The 20,490-nt window shown below is 38.6% G+C and overlaps 1 protein-coding gene across 1 annotated transcript in view; it reads right to left on the bottom strand.

Annotated features, from left to right (window-relative positions):
- LOC147176342 (anoctamin-1-like) overlaps positions 1–20,490 on the bottom strand; it is a 42,985-nt gene that overhangs the window by 7,427 nt on the left and 15,068 nt on the right. Inside the window, exons 5-23 of the mRNA XM_086072645.1 lie at positions 20,220–20,274; positions 19,567–19,615; positions 18,979–19,034; positions 18,572–18,613; positions 17,103–17,167; positions 16,807–16,941; positions 14,672–14,832; positions 14,149–14,231; positions 13,223–13,297; positions 12,321–12,389; positions 12,044–12,245; positions 11,562–11,673; positions 11,338–11,395; positions 10,300–10,400; positions 8,456–8,598; positions 7,694–7,846; positions 7,421–7,473; positions 5,988–6,172; positions 5,306–5,411 (exon numbers count right to left, since the gene is read on the bottom strand). Of these exons, the coding sequence (XP_085928771.1) occupies positions 5,306–5,411; positions 5,988–6,172; positions 7,421–7,473; positions 7,694–7,846; positions 8,456–8,598; positions 10,300–10,400; positions 11,338–11,395; positions 11,562–11,673; positions 12,044–12,245; positions 12,321–12,389; positions 13,223–13,297; positions 14,149–14,231; positions 14,672–14,832; positions 16,807–16,941; positions 17,103–17,167; positions 18,572–18,613; positions 18,979–19,034; positions 19,567–19,615; positions 20,220–20,274 (1,903 nt within the window). The remainder of the gene's footprint in view (positions 1–5,305; positions 5,412–5,987; positions 6,173–7,420; positions 7,474–7,693; positions 7,847–8,455; positions 8,599–10,299; positions 10,401–11,337; positions 11,396–11,561; positions 11,674–12,043; positions 12,246–12,320; positions 12,390–13,222; positions 13,298–14,148; positions 14,232–14,671; positions 14,833–16,806; positions 16,942–17,102; positions 17,168–18,571; positions 18,614–18,978; positions 19,035–19,566; positions 19,616–20,219; positions 20,275–20,490) is intronic.

Here is a 20,490-nt window from a genome sequence, read left to right as displayed (position 1 = left end):
TTCGGGACATACACGGACTCTATGTACTTGACTGACATCAAGTAACTCCTGTTGTTTATCTTTGTACACAACCTGTATGTCTATCTCAAATGAATGATGTGTGTAATTTCTGTAGCTACCTAAGTTTAGCTAATTAGTAAGCTTAGCGGATTCAATAACTTTATGATCGTGGTAATGTTTGAAATGTGTTCAGAATGATAAATGAAGCATCTGGCTTGCCAATTCTGATCCAAAAATGATCAAATACTATTCCAAAAGCTTGGTCTCAGTCGACCAAGTCTGCTTCATGCGCACGGAAGGGGCGGGGCTATGGCCCGACCCCCCCTGGTGACACAGCTTTTAAAACAAGCGCGAGAAGGAACGTCACTCTCTTTTCCTGGAACTCTTTTCCTGGAACTCTTTTCCTGGAACTCTTCCCCATGAACTGCTCAAGGGCTCTCTTTTCCTGAACGCTCTCCCCCTCTCCTTCGCCCTATGAACTGCTCAAGGACTCTCCCGTTCCTGCAACTCTTCCACCCTCTCTCCACCACACGTCTGGCCCCATGAACTTTTCCTGATCATCACGAGAAACGTGGTCGTTGAGGGTGATCACGCGGCTTCTTCCTTTGAGCCACAACGCGCGTCCCAAAGCGCGCATCAAGCAAGGACTCGAAAAACAGCTTGCGCATCCCCCAAGGCGTGCGTGTCTGTTCCAGCTGTGAGTCCGAGGCGCCCCCGCAGTGCCCACAAAAGGGCCTGCCGCGACCTCCACGCCGCGCGGGCATCACCGACAAGCAGCCAGAGACTCCCGGGCAGCATTCCAGCGGGACGTGCGCCAGCCAAGGACCTGCGCGGGCCTCCACGCCGCACGTGCACCTCGCCACCAACCGGAGACCTGATGCAGCATTCCGGCATTCAACCGATGCTCGAGTCTCTCTCTCTCCCGTGCGACTGAACCAGTCCGTAAGTTGCGCCTGCATTGCAATCTGACCATATACCACTGGTGCAACGCTTTTATTCAAACATAAAAGATTCAACAGGTCAAACGCTTCCCTCTTTATCCCCCATCTACCTTTTTCATCTACCCTTTTTTATTTGTATTTATCTTAGTTAGTGAGGTTGCAAGTTTTCTTTTTATCTTTGATTCACATTTTTATTCTGTTTCATTAATAGGTTAGGCTGTGACTGATATGTGTGTTTACTAAATAAATTTGTTGTCTAGAAATTCAATTTCTGCCGAATCATTTGTGTTTACTGAGTGGATTAGTAATTCTCTTATGAAAGCAAAGAATTCCATGATTAACTAAAGTAGCAACTTCAGATTATGAATACTTGATAATAGGATTTTTATTGTTTATTTTGCTCCTACAAACAAGCAAAGTCAACGTGGTGCCCCAGAGGTTGCTGAGGAAATTACAACTCCCCTCAGTACCGTCTAAATTTCTCACAAGCCATTACGGTCACCCAAATAATTGCTACACTACCAAATAACAATGAGTTTGAGAATTCTCAAAGCTTGCCATTACATGAGCCACATCTTGATCGCAAACCTTATGACATGAAACAGGATGACATGCTTCAAAAAACGGACCCTGTGATGCAGGATGATATTCAAATGACAGCATTTCAAATGTTGGAAGCCGAAAACATGGATCAAGATCTGAAACGTCAACAAACTCTTCTATTGCCTCTTATCGTGTCAAAGCAGAGACTGAAATAGCTGCTCTTCTCACTCGTCAAAAACTACTCAAACAAAAACAAGAGTTGGACCAACAATAAGAAGAAATAAAGAAAATGCATTTCACACCCGTCCCAGCACTCCGGACCAGATGGAGTTCTGGGACGGGTACTGAAAGACTGTGCGGATGAGCTAGCAGAGGTCTTCACCACCATCTATAATATGTAATTCTCTACATCATGGGTTCCAGTCTGCTTCAAAGTAGCCACCATTATTCCTGTTCCCAAACAGCCAAATGTCACATGCTTTAATGACTATAGACCGGTGGCACTCACCCCTATACCAGCCAAATGCCTGGAGAAGCTAGTCATCAAGTACATTAAGAAAGCAGTACCACAGACACTTGACCTGTATCAGCTTGCATACAAGGAGAACAGGTCAACAGATGATGCCATAGCTATTGTACTTCACACATTATTACAACACATGGAGCAAAGAAACACTTACGCTAAGATGCTATTTGTTAACTTTAGTTCAGCTTTTAATACAATTCGGCCAAAGCAACTCTTACCCAAGATACATCACATTGGATTAAACCCCACTTTATGCAACTGGGTTTCGGACTTTCTTACTAGCCGCTCACAGTTTGTCAGATTGGGCAAGCACACTTCTTCCACCCTTCTCATTATTACCAGGGCACCTCAAGGATGTGTGCTCAGTCCATTACTCTTTACACTATTCACATTGACTGCTGCGCCACCCTCCCCTCTAACCTCGTTGTTAAATTTGCAGATTACACCACGGTGCTTGGGCTTATTCACAACAACGACGAGTCTAATTACAGAAGTGAGGTACAGCATCTGGCATCATGGTGTTCAAACCATAACTTGGCCCTTAACATAAAAAAGACCATGGAAATAATTGTGGATTTTCGCAGAGCAGGACGTACCATTCCTACCCCACTCTTTATTGGGAGTGAGGTGGTGGAGAGGGTTAATAACTTCAAGTTTCTGGGTGTCACGGTGTCAGAGGATTTGACCTGGCACAAGAACATCACTTCAGCTGTGGGGAAGGCCCAACAATGCCTCTTCTAGAAGAAAAGGCCTTGGTTGGGATGAAATCATACCCACACCCATTGCAATGGAATGGACGAATTGGATACAGGAGCTCCACTTGCTTGAAGATTTCAAGATCAAAAGATGTTTTAAGCCTGTGGACTTTGGCACTGTAGCTTCTGCCCAACTACATCATTTTGCAAATGCATGTGAAGTAGGCTATGGAACAGCTACGTACCGACTTTTACATAACTTTGATGGAAAGATGTGCAGCATTCTCATCATGGGAAAATCCAGGGTGACGCCCTTAAAACTAACTACCACTCCCCGATTGGAGCTAACAATAGCAGCAATAGTAGCAGCACGTATGGATAGGTTGTGGGAAAAGGAGCTGCAGATGTACTCTGTTTTTTGGACTGACAGCACAGCAGTGCTAAAATACATCAACAATGAAACCTCCAGATTCAGGACTTTTGTGGCCAACAGGATCTCGGAGAAGCATCTAAAACAGCTCAGTGGAGATATGTGAAATCCTTGTCCAATCCAGCAGATGTTGCTTCCAGGGGACTTGGAGTGAAGTCATTCCTAAAGGTTGAACAATGGATGTATGGTCCACAATTCCTGAGAGCAGAGGAGCAATGGCCTGCATATGCAGAAAGTTACGAAGAACTACCAGAACAAGATACTGAGTTCAGAAGGAGCATGTTGGCCAATGCTGTTTCAGTCCAGAGAGATGACTCTGTTTTAACTGATTGGCCGCTCCTCATCCAGGAACCACCTGAACAGAGTGATGAGTTGGGTCTTAAAATTAAAAGATGCACTTTTAAGCCTCTGGAAGACAAGGAAGAAAGTCAATGCACTGCTGTCGCAATCAAACAAAGATGGAGAAAGGAGTACCTGTCACAACTTCAGGAGTGCCAAAAATGGAACAGACTCAAACGCAAGTTTGTTGCTGGATACATTGTGCTTAATGTGGATGACTCTGCACCCCGCAACTCATGGATCATGGGGAGAGAGAGATAAAGGAGGACTTGTTTGACAAGTCAAGATCAAGACCAGGACAAGCTATCTGGACAGGCCAGTCACAAAGATTTGTCTGCTTCAGGAAGCCGAGGACACCTGATAGATGACTTGCTTTGACATGACTTTGACCTTGACAATTGTGACAGACAATATTCTATCTAGGCTCCGAAAGTTCTGGAACCTCTGGCCTAGGGACACTAAGACGCATAACGACACGTGGAAACCTCTTCATTCAATAACTCTCCGAAATAACTATTTTCATATTTTCCACAAAAAAAAGAAAAAAAAGAAATATTTTTTTAAAAATCTTGTTTGCATGTATTCTATGTTGAATTGTTCCATGTTGCCATTATTGTTTGATAATTATTATGTTATAATAATTAGGGGCCGGTATATAGAGGCCAGGGATATGTTGTCTTACATGCCACTAAGGGTCAGAGGTGTCCGTGTGTGTGTGTGTGTGTGTGTGTGTGTGTGTGTGTGTGTGTGTGTGTGTGTGTTGGGTGTCTCACAAAGGAGTGATTACTTAATCAATGTCACCTGTGTTCCTCAAAATGTTTGCTTGTTGGTACAGGGAGAGAGGAGGCAGGGGGCTGTTATTTTCTGTTGATCGCTAGATCAACTGCTAGATTTGCCACTAGATTGACCACTAGATTTTACCTTCATGTTGTCCCATTCTGCAAGTTTACCTTCAGTAATTAGAAAGTATATTATTGAAAGAGTCAAATAAACATCTACAAACTGCAGTGAAGGCCACAAGTTTCCATCTTGGAATCAGCGTGTCGGACGGAGCCCTGTCTTCCTATCTCAGTCACTACATTTGGTTTGGATAGTCACAACAGCTGCAAAACGGAATGAGATAGAAATATACCTTTTTTTCCGATGAGAGAAGAGACTCTAATCTTTCTTTTGGTAGGTTCCATGTTTTTATAGCAATAGAACACATATTGTGGGCCTTGCAAAATTCAGTAAAACAGCCTAGAGCGAAGGGGGTTGCTTCAGTGAAAATGGCTGGGAGTGAATGAGTTAATCATGACTTGTCTGTCATCCTGGCGAGCTGTGCATCCTAGTTGTGATCCAATCGAGATTTTGGTGGCCAGCTCCGAGAAAGGATGTTCAGAATTTTATATCCGCATGCTAGGTTTGTGGCCATTGGAAGGCATCAAACACCAATCCATCTGGATTTCTTCACCCCGTGCCTATTTTTCATTGACACTGGACACAGATCCGAGTAGAATTTGTGGCTGGTCTCCCTCCCTCAGAAGGTAATTCCTCCAAGATTACAAATGTGGACAGATTACCAAAATGACTCATTTTGTGCTTTGTCTAAAATACCTTCAGCTAAGGACCAAGCGCGGGCAATCATCCACCATGTTTTCTATTTGCATGGTTTACCAATGAATATAGTTTGTGAAATAAAAATTTGCAATTGCGTGTAGGTATGTGTGTCCTTGAATCCCACACCCGCCACCCCATACTGTACAAAGCAAAAGCATACACAACAGTAGAAACAACTGTAATTGATCAACATTGGTCATGTCCAGTAAATACCCACATGAACACACGTTACCTGAAAAATGATTACAAAGGCCAGTCGAATAGCCAGTACTGCCCAGAATTCCTTTGAAATCTCATACGGAGTTGTTGACCAAGGTGGTTCTCTGTAGTCCTTGTATCTATAAAAACAAACAGAACTGTTCATGTTTTGATACATTTAATGCTTGGATGGATGATTTAACAGCTGAGTCATGCCATCAACATTAAATGCCATACTTAGCAAGACTATTTTCTGGGGCGGAATGCCCATTCATCTGAGACATTTACCCTCTTGGACTTTCCAATCTCATTGTGGCAATGTCGACTGAATGACTGCTACCAAAAAATTTCCATGCTGGCACAAATAAGCTGCCATCTATACTATGTGTTAATCATTAACAAGAAGAGGTTTGTTGTTGTTTTTTACTAACTTAGTGGACCAAAATCATTCATCACTCAAGTGGTGGTACACTATGCAGAAAGTCTGCCCCAGAAAAATATTTACAGCATAAGATATTTAGATAACTCATTAACGATTATACAGTATAATTGATAGAAGTAGCCTATTAACTTTTAGATTTTGGAAATTGGAATTCTCATTAACAGTTGTTGTTTTTAACCTGCTGCTGGCTGGGGATTTTAGACCTTGGCCGAGTTGATAAATGTGATCTGTTGTCTTTTTTGCAATACCAACTGAACTAAGACTGAGTTCCCACCTGCATATCTCAACTGCATAGCCAAGTTGCATGGGATCCATTGGCTCTTTCCCATCCTGGAAGTTGCTGACATTAAAATAGGAGAGAGTATGGTTGACAAATCCATGCATGGTGCCATCGGGGCTGTACATGTACTGGTAGACCATCCGAGGGATGAAGTCTGATGTGAAGGAGATGACAAATGCCTAGGAATTGTAGGTGAGTAGATGTTGTTAGAGGTGGGATTCAAAGCGGTGGCACAAAATGGGAGTCAAACTGATAATAAACAATGCATTTGTATGTAGTTCAGTGCTGAGTTTGTGTATTTTACATTGGCCATATTGTTAGACTACTAAGAGGCCCTTGCGTGCGCTGTTTAACGTCAAGCACATTGTTGAACAGCTAAGGGAGGTCCTCGCGCTGGTATTTACGGAAGAAGTCACGGTAGATACGACGCGATTATCTCCTTCCTTAAATCCACTGTGGTTCGTAGCAAATTCAGTTTTTCTTTGCTGCCACTGGCACTGTTGTCTTTCTTTGGGCCCATGTGCTTTGCTTGCGTGTTCAGGCTCCAAAATTTAGGTGGAACTCTGAGGCATTTTTTACTCATATTCTTTGGTCGAAGTCTGATTTGTACGAGTTCTGAGATGTTCGCACTCTGAGGTTCCACTGTATTTATTTAAAAAACGGAGCATTCACAGACCGGACGCAGTCTGGCTATTCCGATTGAACAGTTTACATGACGCTCGTTCGGATTGGCAAACAGAATATACCACCCCTGTAAATCCAAATGAAATTCCATTCAGATTCAGCCATTTAATTCCGGTTAAGGTGTTTATGTGAAGCAATTTCATTCCGTTTGGTCATTTGATTCATTCTAATTGGAATACATAGCTCCATGTAAACCTGAATACTGTCAGACAAATATAACTTGGCTCATGTGTGTACACCCATGCAAAGACCTTGTTCATGCGATAGCAACAATTGAATCTTTGACATTTAATGACTGTGGCATAGAATTTATGTAATATTAGAAATATTGCAAAAACGGAATGAAATATCAAATGAAGCTGAAGAATGGAAGTGACAACACCACTCATAAATTTTGACATTCAGCAAGTCAGCTGTTTCTTTGCTAAGTTAATAGTTCATGAGCTTAAACAAATATCAGAGAATTCAAAATAAATCTTTGAGCACAACCTCCATAAGATGATTTGGAATCCAAAATATGACATAGTTGTTAAAATTTCCTCTGACTGAGAAAAATGACAACTGAAAATCCTATTGCTGGGACTAAACTTTTTTAAAATTTATTATAAGGCATTATATAACACAATACAGGACATTATTTTGGAAAAGGTGTAATCAGTGTAGGTTCACATGTTCTAGTATTTGAATTCCACTTGAGGATTACAATGAATAATAATAATAATAATTTTTAAAAAATCACTTACATTGATAATGACAGCCACTTTGGCAACTCCTCTTAGAATGTTGTACCATATACCTGAATAACAAATGGAAATATGTTTAAAAATGTAATATCTGCTTAGTCTGCAAGTCACAACGACGGACGTACAAACGGGCGGGCGAGTGTGATGGATGGATGGATGGATGGATGGATGGATGGATGGATGGATAGATAGATATATAGATAGATAGATAGATAGATAGATAGACATACAGACAGACAGACAGGCAGGCAGGCAGGCAGGCAGACTACCAACCAATGTCTTTGGCTCGTGCTGCCACTGGTCGTCGCAACTCAGTCACAAACTTCTTTGCATCAAGTCGTATTTCAATTATGTTGTTGAGCAGAGCAAACAATGGAGCCAATGGGAAGGATGCCACAAATAATGTGACAAAACCAAACTGGATAACTGGGAAATAGCCAAGACATAGGATATATTAACACAGTATACAGTATAACATAGTAACGCTAACTGTGACATCTTTGCTCCCATTTCAAACGATTAAGCAATGCCGCGCTTGACTTTTGATTTTATTTAAGTTAGTTTTCATATTTTATGCCTCCCCTCCTCTTAGTTATCATTCAAGACCCCAATGTGTGTTGTAGATCAGGCTGGCCCAATCCTGGTCCTCGAGGGCCAGAGTCCTGCAGGTTTTAGATGTTTCCGTCCTCCAACACACCTGATTCCTATAATCAGCTCATCGGCAAGTTCAGCAGAAGCCTAACAATGATCCTAATCTTTAGAATCAGGTGCGATGGAGGACGGAAACATCTAAAACCTTCTGGGACTAGGATTATTGAATCCTGTTCTAGATCATTGAATATAAGGTTGAATATATAATTTACTAACTAGAATGATAAAAACAATAAGTCATGGACCAGGTCACCCCTAAGCCTTCACGACGTGTGTTTGTGTGAAAACTCCCTTACTGTACCAGTTGTGGTCTCCTTAGTGGTGAGCACTAGGCTAACAAAGGTGAATGTGTCAATAAAATGATATTTCGTATGTGGTACTCACTCATTTCCATATATTCAGGTGTTAATCCTGAAAATGGCTCCAGGAAGTGGTCGGTTTCGTATCTCTGCAACTTCTTCTGCCTCTCTTCCTCTTGAAAAGTGCCTTGCTTGGACTGGATGTAGCGAATCAGCTTCTTTAGCTTGCTGAGAAGTGCACAAAAACACACTAAAATTGAGTAATTTTATATTTCAATGTCTCCAAATAGAAAGAAGGATAAAACATTTGATTGTGATATACTGTACATTCAGATGTTGACAGGTAAAATTGGACACAAAAGACATCGATTTGTCAAACTTATTAGAGGGTCTTTTCTTTAGTTTCCAACATATATTGGTACCCAGTAAATTCTTTAGTGTAAATTTGACTCTATTTAGATAGGGACCAAAGAGACTCAGTTTTAGAGTAAACTAAGATTTACACTAGGAAGAAAGTAAATTAAAAAATTGGGGAAAAAAAAGTATAATAAAATAAAACTCACTCAAGGGTTGAGGTACAAACTTATGACCTTCAGCTTGGGAGACTGCCACGCTACCACCTGAGCAATGCCCCACCTATTGTTGGCTTTTTTTTAGGAAAGATTCCATGCAATCATGGAATCAGCTGCAGCTGACGAGCGATATACTAGCAGAGTGCAGGAGCTGCATGGCTCAGGGAGTAGATTGTCTGTCTCTCAAGCTGAAGGTTGTGAGTTTGTTCCTACCTTGAGTCACTTTTATTTATATTTATTTTTTCCAATTCTTTATTTTACTCTCTTCCAAGTGTAAATATTACTAAAACTGAGTCTATCTCTAAATAGAGTCAAATTTACTGTGTATATATTGGCAAATTGATAGAAAAGCAAATGTTCCATTGGCACTCAGAATTTTATCTGATCTTCCATAAAGTCCCTGTAAAGTTATAAAAATGTGTTTATTATATGATACCACAGAGAAGAGTGTTGTTAACAACCCTGCCAAATGTGAATGATTTAAAAAATAAAATTAAAATTAAAATCACCAAATATGTGAAATGAGGCCTCAAGATTATGACTCCACTCTCAAACGCTGTGTGCATGTCTGCTGAATATGCTCAAACTACACACCACTCAACTATCAACCTACAAACAAATACATAAAACTAGTAAGACTTTGAAAAATGGCTACTGCATTTTTTCTCCCCTCCTCGCTGTTCCATCTTCCTTGCATAACATGCCTGCTCTCATTTCAGACAACAAGGAACTCTAAAGTGGAGTCCCGTAAACCCTATGCCACTGTGGAGTGTGATTTTTTTTTTTCATTTACTTTTTTGCATGATGTGCGTGCACTCACGCCCAACAACAAGGCACTCTAAAGCGGCCACATCAATTGGATTTATCTGAAGGAACGCTGTATTTTTGGGATTTAGGAATAGATAGCTAGCCACTATATAACCACTGATGCGAACAAAAGGCCCTCATATAGTGGTGGAGGGGCGACTCATGCAGGGGCCCACATGAGCCTTGTTTTAGCCAACCCCATTCCCCCAAAAAACTGGAAAAGTGAAAAACCACAAATTTGTCCTACACAGTTCTCAATCTTTGCATGTTTTCAACAATTATCATGTATTCAAAAACAAACCTCTTAATTCACTTTACAAGGACTTTAAATTCTTAGATATTGTTGTATAGCAAGATTCATATCTATTGCATGACTGCTTGGCAGTGACTGCATACTTTCATCACGACAGTATTCTTGTGATTAGCAGTGGGACCAATTGGTCGACGCATCCCTGCCAGAACACATTCAGGACAAACTTCTGTGCATAAAGTGTTTGAAATGAAATTTATTCTTTTCGTCAAGTACCACTAACATCTGATGAAGACTTACGGTATTCCAATCTCAAAAAGGTTGTTCTGAATTAGCTGCTTCCCCAACATGGTGATACTCAGCTGAATACACAACTCCATCAGACAGCCGCCATGAGTACACTGTGAATCCAGAATCAGATTGTGAAATTCACAAATTCTACTTTTTAGTAAAAAAAAATCCAAACAATTATCATGTGGGGTAGGTAAAATTATTCTGCAGCAGTATGTCATGTTGCAATCCTGAAAATTGGGTAGTCAATAGGGATGACAATAGTGGCAACATCGTGATATAAAAATTGCCACAATTTCATCGTTGTCATATCACAATATTTTTTGGGGCAATCTGAATAACTGAACGGCTCATTTGAGCAATGCTCAGAGTTTCCGAACGGTGGGAGTGAAGCAGTGAGCTCTGAGCTTATTTCCAAATGCGTCCAAGGGAATGGGGGATTTTTGGTGCCAATCCGAGGTCTAAATTTAATATATCGCTGGCGTCGGGCCAAAATCTTGTACATCCAAAATCGTCACTTTTCAGGAGACCCCAAAAACTATTAACATTGCATTATCAAAGAGAACACGCCATTTTTAACATTTTAGATCAATAGGTCAATAATTCGGAAAACCGACACCCACATGTGTGGACTGACCAAAAATATAGATTTTTTTTTAAAAACATGAAATTTGCCAAATTGTGACTTACGAGCCCGACGCCACCTGAATATAAGATTGGCCAAACAATGAAAAAAAGTACGACAGAGTCTGAAAAATACTTCCATTGCTTTGAGGATACAGTAGATCAGGAAAATTCAAAGTGACATATTGCCTACTTCCCATCACTCTGGAATTGAGCATCAGTACATTTTATATTTATGACTGGTTCCACATTGCAATATGGAAAAACACCTGGGAAAGTTAAGGCTACCAAGGGTAATTGATTTAAACACCAATAATTATAATCTATTATGGTAAAAAAAAAAAAAAGAGTGCAACAATAATTTCAGTGACACAGTAGAGCTACAAAACTTGTTTTCTTCCATACAGTAATTGCAACACTTACCTCTTCCATTCTGTAGGATTCAAACACATATAAATAGTTGCCTGGTCGTCCTACCAGCCTGATAAGAAAAGACAATGAAATAATTGGAGTAATGTTTTACGATATAACATTATTTCATCATAATTTTTTTTTATTCCATCTTTCGCTATAGGCTTTTAAGTGAAATAAATGAAAACATGAATAAAAGAACGCATGAAATGAAATGCATCAAAAAGTGCAGAAACCTTCCCCTGAAGAAAGCAATGTAGATGATTGGTGAGAAAGCATTGACAAATTTCAAAATGAAGGTCTTAAATATGAGTCGCTCCTCAAAATTCTTGTCAGTCTTTGGAATCTCTAAAACAGAAAACACATTTTGGTTTGCACTCCTTCCAATCTGTCAAAGCGATGTCATCAAAAGTGAGTTAAACATTGCAAGCAAATAAAAGGCTAATACTCGGCTTTTTACTTGAGACTTGGTATAGATGACCGTGGATGGTCCCTAAGCTATTTTGTGCAAAGAGGCCAACTTGGGCACAAGTTTGAAAAACAAAATAAAACAAGTTTGACACTTTCAAATGAGAATGGGCGCTTCGCTGCCCCTCTGTGAAAGCCGCCCAAATGAAAAATCGCATTTGATTTCAACAATCGGTAACTAATGGCAGCAATCAGTTAACACATTGAGTCAACACACCCTTAAATGGTTCAGATATGTAATTGCACTCACCTAAAACAGTGAGCCATCGTGCCACAGCTCCATACACCTCATCCAGTATAAGGATGACCACAAGGTTGATTATGGCTGCTGTCGTTTTGACAGTTAGTTGTACGTGGTTCCTTGTGACTGGATTGGAGCTCATATGAAGAGCAGCTTTTGTGGATATCCGGTAGAGGATCACACCAAATACAATAGCAAACGTTACACCGATCTGATAACACACAAGTGCACAGTCAGAAATATATATATGCATCACGAGCAATAACAACTGTAGTAGCACCCTTACCATCAACAACATTGTGACAATATTCGTCATGTAGGCAGGAAGGCGATCTCGACATGTCAGCTTTTCCATCTGAGAAATACAAAAACTATTGTAAATGCAGATTTGAATAAGTATAGTCATTTAGAGGTGGTCTGTGGAAAGCAAAGGACGTAACGGTAACTTGAAGACAGTAAAATGTGACCGTATTTACTGTAGCATGAAATTCTATTGGAGAGTATTGTCATTCAAACGAGTGCAAAAACAACTTTTCAAACATGGCAGTTTTACCATCAGACCTCATAAAAACACAATAAACAAACAAAAAGACAGGCTTGATAATTAAGCCTATTTTAAAGGAAAACTAATAAAGAACATTATTCCACATTAACAAGCAAGTCACAGTTCTTCGGATCGGAATCGGGAAAGAAAACAATGAAGATTTGCCAATTGCAAGTCAACGCATCCCATGCTGCAAAATAATACCATTAATGCTTTTGTTGGACTACTTATACAGAGAAGAAAACTCATTGTCCGGCAAACATCATCCCCTGTTTGACATATGGGGTTCCTCAAGGGTCAGTTCTTAGACCCCCTTTGTTCAGCCTGTATATGTTACCCTTGGGTCAAATTCTTCAAAACTCGAATGTTGACTATATGTCACACAGTTATCTAGCAGTATCCAAATTACGACACTTTTAGTTAAAGTGCTGTTTAACTGTCTAAAACATAGAAAGTAACACAGATATCAACTTATAGCTGGCTGCTTCGACATTATACCTGACACCGTGAAAAATATATTGGGCGACAATTATGTATTTATAGATTTTTTTAATAAAACAATAATAATAATAATAATAATAAATGACATAACCTTTTAAAAGGGGGATTCCAAAACAAAAGAATTCCAGCAAAGCATATATTACCTTATATTGTTTTTTGTGATCTCTGCTTAAAGACTTCTGCATGACTTGGAATTCATATTCAGCCCTGGGGTGGTCCTGTGGCAGTGATGGACAGAAAAATAACTCACACATGTTAAAAGTGCTGGGGGCGAAGTAAATAATGTATAAAAAGATGGACATGGACCCTGTGGAAGAAGAAAGTCATATTATATATAAATTTGCCATTTCTTCATCGTTACCTTCGATAACCATCACTCAAAATGAGGTATTGTATTTAAAATTTGGTATTGCTGCAGAAGTCGTTCATGTCATTTTTGCATCATAAAAAAAACAGAGAATCCAAACAGGAGACAGAGACAGAATAATAACTTATATACATAAAAAAAGATACTTTATCCAAACCTTGAGTGCTTCCTGTGAAAAAAAAAAGCCAAGAGAGACAGAGGAGGGGGTGGAGGGGAAAGATCTATTGTTAGTAAAAGCGATCTAAATATCATGAATTATGATGATTAATAAATATAATACATAATGTAAATTATGAATTGGTGGAATATGATGCCAGGCAAGCTAAGTAAACATCTCATTCACACACTGATTACAAAACAGTGCCAACTGGGGGATTCAGTCTTGCTTGAGGACAATCGAGAGCTGTGGGTGCATAGAGAAAAACCTGCAACCTTTCGACACATCCATTCTATTACCTAGGCCAAGGCAAGCACAGTATATACGATACACATACGCCAGCCCTGGAGATGTCACTTGCCGCCACTGCAAACAGTCATTCACACTCGTACTTATTCACACCCAATTTAGAGTGAATTACAAAATGCATGTATTAGGATAGTAACAGTAGTAATAATCACTTAATTACTATTTTCAATTGGAAAAGCCAGCCATTGTGACTGAATTGCATCGTTCATACAAATAATCTGACTTTCAAGACTTACCTCCTCGTCTTCAAACCCGGTCAGGTCCCATTCATAATTAAGTCTCATTTGTCTCCTCTTCCAGTGCTCCATGAACATGGCAGCTTTTGGTTCAAGACAAAGTAGAGGAACGAAGATAATTAAAAAAAAATATTTTAAAAAGTCAAATTATTATTTTTTTGTCATTAGAAATATACCTCTGTTGCTGACAAGAAGTTTGAAACATATATATTCTAGAGTGTCCAGGTTAATTCAATAATTTGAATCATATTCTCAATACACATGTAATATTGCATATATAAAGCTTGATTACTTTTGATAACTGTCACAAAATAAACTTTGGAATACTTTGGATTTCTGTCAATACATTCTGTATTTGTATAATGTAATGGTATTCTTAAAGCAAAATGATCATTTCAACTGAGAGCAGGAACAACACTAGAGAAAAGATCAAATCTAATATTTATAATCATGTTTACTAGAACAGCGTGTGTGTGAGTGTTCATGGTGTTTACTGTATATGTGTGTGCGTGTGTTCACCCACCCCAAAGAGCCATGAATATAGAGAAGAATACAGTAGCGGGGTTGTCGAATAAGTGACTGGCTCTTGCGGTTCCACAAGCAGAACTCAACTTCCAATAGCTGCACACTTTATCACACAAAGGACACATGGTGATGTTGTTTTTTTGCTGGCATATCTCCATGCTGTAAGACACAATTGAAACAACACGTTCATTACAGTATAGTTGAATGTTCTCCGCTTTAATGTGGTTCCAGCCAATTTGTGAAAGGAGTAATTGATCACCCAAGTACCTATTGCGGCGTTAAACGTGCTAGCTGTGTCAATCTTAGATTGGCTTAGCATTTAGCATAGCTTCGCCGTCTTTTCTCATCATCATCATTCGTCGCCGCGCCGGCGATGATTCCAGACTTAGGAGCGACTCCGCAATGTGTTTAGGTGCACTAGTAGCTAGCCTTATGTCTTGCTAACTAGCTGCTTCTGCATAAGTAGCACATAACTGGCCTGAACCTTTGACTACCCGCGGTATGAGACATTAGCCCAGAGAAGCCTCTTTGGAATCATCTTGGTGGTTCTACTTAGTTACTTTACTTACTACTTCTACTTTATTTTGACGATTGTCTTAGCATCTGATTCTCAGTTTTGCTAGTCAACGTACAGTACATCTACAACATTTTTCTTTTCAGCCTGTTACGTGGCTCATGTTCCAGTGCTGGCCAGGGGCCACGGGATGTTGCTAATGGTTTCAACACAATGATCTCTTGTCAATGTAATAGTAATATTAACACCACTACGAGGCTTGAGCGGTTTGTCTCTACACTGAAGACAAATGGCTGCATGTGCCATAATATCCTGTGGGAGATGAAAAGCAGAGGCCTTAATGTCTAAAGTCAAGTATTTTCATGCACCATGTGACACATTGCTGAGTGGGAGCAGCCTGGGACACAACCTTGACTTTGGTGCCCTGAAGCAAGGCACAGAGAAAACCATGTGGTCGCGATTAGCACGTCTGAGTCACCCTCCGGAGATCCTTGATTGAAATCTGGTGTCTGGCACCGCTGTGCGGCGTGTATGTTGTTATGGCAGCGTGAAAACTCATATGCATTTGTGATTGACTGTCAACCCTCAGAGCAGAGGCTGGTATCAACATGACCAGTCTAACCCCAACCGTAACCATCAGAGCAGGGTTATCAGGCGGTAGGACACATTTTGTGTCAAGAAATTGTAGTGCAATCAAGTATACAAATCTGAAAAAGACAAGCCAGTATTCTCTGGTTATGCTACATATGAATTTGTTCTGTATGCTTGTGACTATCATGCTGTTTCTGTTTTAAACACATTTCCAAATTGTTTACATTTTTAATATTCATTTATTTTTTATAGTAATTCCGTACTCTGTGGTTTCCGTTCACATTGAACTTTTTTAGGGACATACGTGTGTGTGTGTGTACTTGTACATACTCCATTGTGAGGACCAAAATACGTCTTTAACCAACAGATTGAGGACATTTTTGTGAAGTGAGGACATTTTGGCCGGCCCTCACATCTCAAAACCTCTTTTTGAGGGTCAAGACTTGGTTTTAGAGTTTAGGTTTGAATTGGGTTATGGTTGAGGTTAGGGTAAGGAATGGGGGTAGGCAATCATTTTTAATGGTTGGGGTTAGGGGAAGGGACTAGGAAATGCATTATGTCTATGGATGTCCTCACAATTATAAGTACAAGTGTGTGTGTGTGTGTTATAATTAGAGAGAGAAAAAACATATTATTATGACTGCACTAAATGTTGTGACTGAGTAAGAATGTATGACTTGACTTGCAATTAACCCAAATGATGATGACGGCTCAATTAGCTTAAAATTCAATGTGGACTCAAATGGACTTTTTTGCAACAGACACAACTTGGGACTTGCTTGAAATTTCAAGGTTACGACTTGAGTTTTACACGTACTGTATGTGACTTACTTTTGAAAACCAGCTTTGCCGTGCGTGATTGTTCTGTCGGAAAATCCGATTGCCAGAGGTGTTAACTTTTTATGCATGTTTATTCATTGGTTTGATTCGTGTGTGTGCGGATGTGCACATGATATGCACATGTTTGTGTGTTTCGGTATGCACGTATGTGTGTGTTTGGTTATTTATTCTCTTGTTATGATGTTCACCTTGGTATATTGTCATCGACTGTTGCACATCCGTACAGAAAGACTATGACTCCCACCAGGGAAGCAGGAATCAGCATCTGGGTGTACAATCCCAACCAGGCAAAGTACAGACCAATCTTCTCTCCAAAGTACTTCCTTAACAAAATGACAGACAAAACAACATTTACTAGCAGACAGGCAAATAATTGGACTTATATTTACATGCACATGTAACTTGAGAGAGAGCGAGAGACTGACTGACTGACTGACAACATGTTTGTGGGCAGGCAGGCAGGCAGACAGACCGACAGACTTACCTCACGAGTCCGATGGGCTGATACTTGTAGAAGACACTGTAGTTTGCCCACTCCTCATACAATAGCTGAGAAATAGATCACTGTTCTTAATGTCCCAGTATGTCAATGTGTAAAATTGCATGAAATTAATGTTATATTCTTTGTCTCAGCAGAATGTCCCCTACATGTGCATCTATTATCGAAGCACCCCCAAACTGAACAATAGCACCCCAAATTTTTTGAGTATATAGATATATTTTTTTTTGTGTTTTTTTTTAACACGGTAGAAACTTATAGCTATAATATATATATATATATATATATATATATATATATATATATATATATATATATATATATATATATATATATATATATATATATATATATATATATATATATATATATATATATATAACATAGAGTTTAAAAGTAATATTTAAACAACGAAAATACAGTACAAACCCCCATTTGATTGAAAATGGTTTGATCCACCTCGACCCTCGACTGTCTTTGTTCTCAATCATGTCCTCGTTCGTAGCAAACTTGACTGACACTCCATCCATTTTTTAAATCTTTTTTTTTATAGATTCAAAAAAGTGATAGGGTACCACATAATATGAGCTTATTACTTTACATTTTACACTTCCATTGTTTTCCCCCAGAATTAATTTTAAATAGGTGTGTCAAAATTTGTGTGTTAATTTTGAGTTAATTTAAGTTTCCTTAACACCACAATTTTTTTTTAACGCATGATTAATGACCACCCCTTGGAAAGCCTGTACTGGGTAAATTCCAGTTGCAATACAGCAGACACGTCGACATCAAAATTGATCAGTAATTTATATTAATAATAATGCACATATTTGAGACTGGGGTCAAGTTATATTTTACAATTTTAAAAATGTGCAGAATTTCAGAAATTTCTTCATGTTAAAGATTAGATATAGCTCTTAATGAAAAGAAAAATGCACTGAGCTGTCACCAACGTCTTACAAGTGCAATTATGCCATCTAGTGGCAGAAAAATTACCTTAACACAAATCAATATCACACAGTACAGTACCTCTTTTAAATTTTAACTCAATTTTATGAATTATTATGAAATTACAGTATCAATGACTAAAATATGCAGCCATATTTCTATTAGGTAAAAAAAAAAACAATCACTTTTATGTCAACAAGAGTATGAAACCTAGAAAAAACAAATTGGGACATTTTATTATACATTTAGAACAGATATAAAATTTGTGATTCATCGTGAGTTAACTATTGAAGTCATGCGATTAATTACAATTAAAAATTATAATCACCTGACACCCCTAATTTTAAATAAACTATTGTTGACATTAAAAAATAATAATATTTCTGGGTATGTACAGTGATTCCCAGTGTCTACTCAGTTATTCCCAAACTTCCTCCATCGCAATTTGTAACAATATTAAATTAAATCTCAAGACTTCGGTGTGACTAATTCAAAGAAATACTCACTTTTCTGTCGTTTGACTCTGCACTCTCTTCATCAATATCTCCCTATAGACAGAAAGATGGTTTTATTGTACCACAAACACACACTTGAGACTTGTACTGCAGTATTTTGCGTTGATTGGACGAAACAGCAAAACACATGCAAATATCAGTGTCCAGAAACCTGGTGACTCAGCCAGTTAGAATTTTTTTTAATCATCCCTAAAATCTTGGTGAATTGCAGAAAATTGTGAAAACCTCAATTAATACTTTTATTTTACAAAATACAGGACAATATTCTCAAACTTCCTGAGGATGCTTGAGAATTTTTTTTTTTTTTCATAACTGGAAACTTTTTATTACATATGAATTAGATACATGCTTAGACCTACTGGTCTGATGTGTTCGGTTGCTTTGTGATGTCTACTCACATCGTGGAGAGGGTAAGCAGCTGTATAGACACCACTACCAAGGAGACTGGTGATACCTGCCCAGGAAAAAAGAAAATAATTGTAATGCTGGTAAAATAATAAGACTTTGAATAACCCTTGATTTCCTTTGCCAAACAATTGACCAAAGAATAGATCTGATGTACATAATAAGCTGCATTGCTCTGAAATGTTATTATGCAGAAACAACCACATGACCTTTCACTATGACATTGCTCCTTGCATGCTGCCGGTGTGTGATCGGATTGTGGGCAAAATGTCTCTATTAGGGCACGATATTCAGTGTTAAAAAACAAAACACCTTTAAACTACCGTACATGAAAATACAAATTAATGTTTGTAATACCAGCAAAGGAGTGTGAGTCAGACTGTAATTTGGTATAATGTATCAGGATCATGAAGGCTATGAATATTCTGAAAGCCTAAGTTTGGATTGAATTAGACAACATAACATAACATAACACGACAATAACAATTTCAATACTGGATTGTCGTGATTGAAGTAGTATCAGCAGGCTGGCTTTTACTTTTTCTTCTGGATAGTTTCTTTTTCTAAAGTGTCACACTTACCCATGCTGTACTTGGCCTTGCATTTAGTCCTTTTTAGTATTTCATAAACCTAAAAGAAAAGCATTATGATGAATGCATTGCTACAGAAATCTTTACAAAATGTGTAGTTTAAGCCATTTTTGTGTTTAGATTCAGTTGCCACCAGTTTTGCGACAGTCGCCATTGTTTGTATGAATTAGTTTTGTGGTTCTAACCAGCTCAACTAAAAACTTCCCAACCGATATTTTTGTATCATTGTAAATCATAGCAGTATTTCTATATATTCTAATGGTGGATCAGACCTAATGGGATTTGAAACTGTGATTTTTAGAATGCTGCCCAAAATAAATATTTTAACAATACCAATTTTGACAAATCCTTTACTATCTAAATTATATTGTATCTCAAACCATGTTGGCCATTTTAACCCCTTACATTATGCCACACACTTTTATTCAATGAATTGAATTTTGAAGCACTACATACTACAGTATACTATTATTTGGCACTGTGTGGAAGCAACATGCAAGAGATGACCATTTAAAAGGAGCAAAGCCAAACAAAGTGGGCTAACATATTATCTATTTATTGGTTAAACAATTTTTTTTTAAACACTAATGCTTGGAAGTTTTCTGCATTTGTGAATAATTAATGACAAACCTCAGTTGACTTACTATTGAGCTCCTGGTTTTACTGTCAAAAAAGGAATCCTTGTCTGAAAGGTCAAATCTGGTGACACAGAAACACACAAAAATACAGTATAAATATTTCACCACAAAAGGACAACAAGGAAAGTCACTGTTGGATGTGCTAAAAGTCGCTACAAGCTAAATACAATGAGAATTAAATTGAATACATTTTAGTCACACACAAAAATGTCATAGAGGACTGGAAATGTAGGAAACACTAAACCCATCAGTATTTTATTACAATAATAACCAAATT

Source organism: Leptonotus elevatus, chromosome 4 (genome assembly GCF_054856555.1).
Source record: "Leptonotus elevatus isolate MCC_2025b chromosome 4, RoL_Lele_1.0, whole genome shotgun sequence".
NCBI lineage: Eukaryota > Metazoa > Chordata > Actinopteri > Syngnathiformes > Syngnathidae > Leptonotus > Leptonotus elevatus.
Note: the sequence above shows the minus strand (reverse complement) of the source record. Positions and strands in the feature narration are given on the sequence as shown.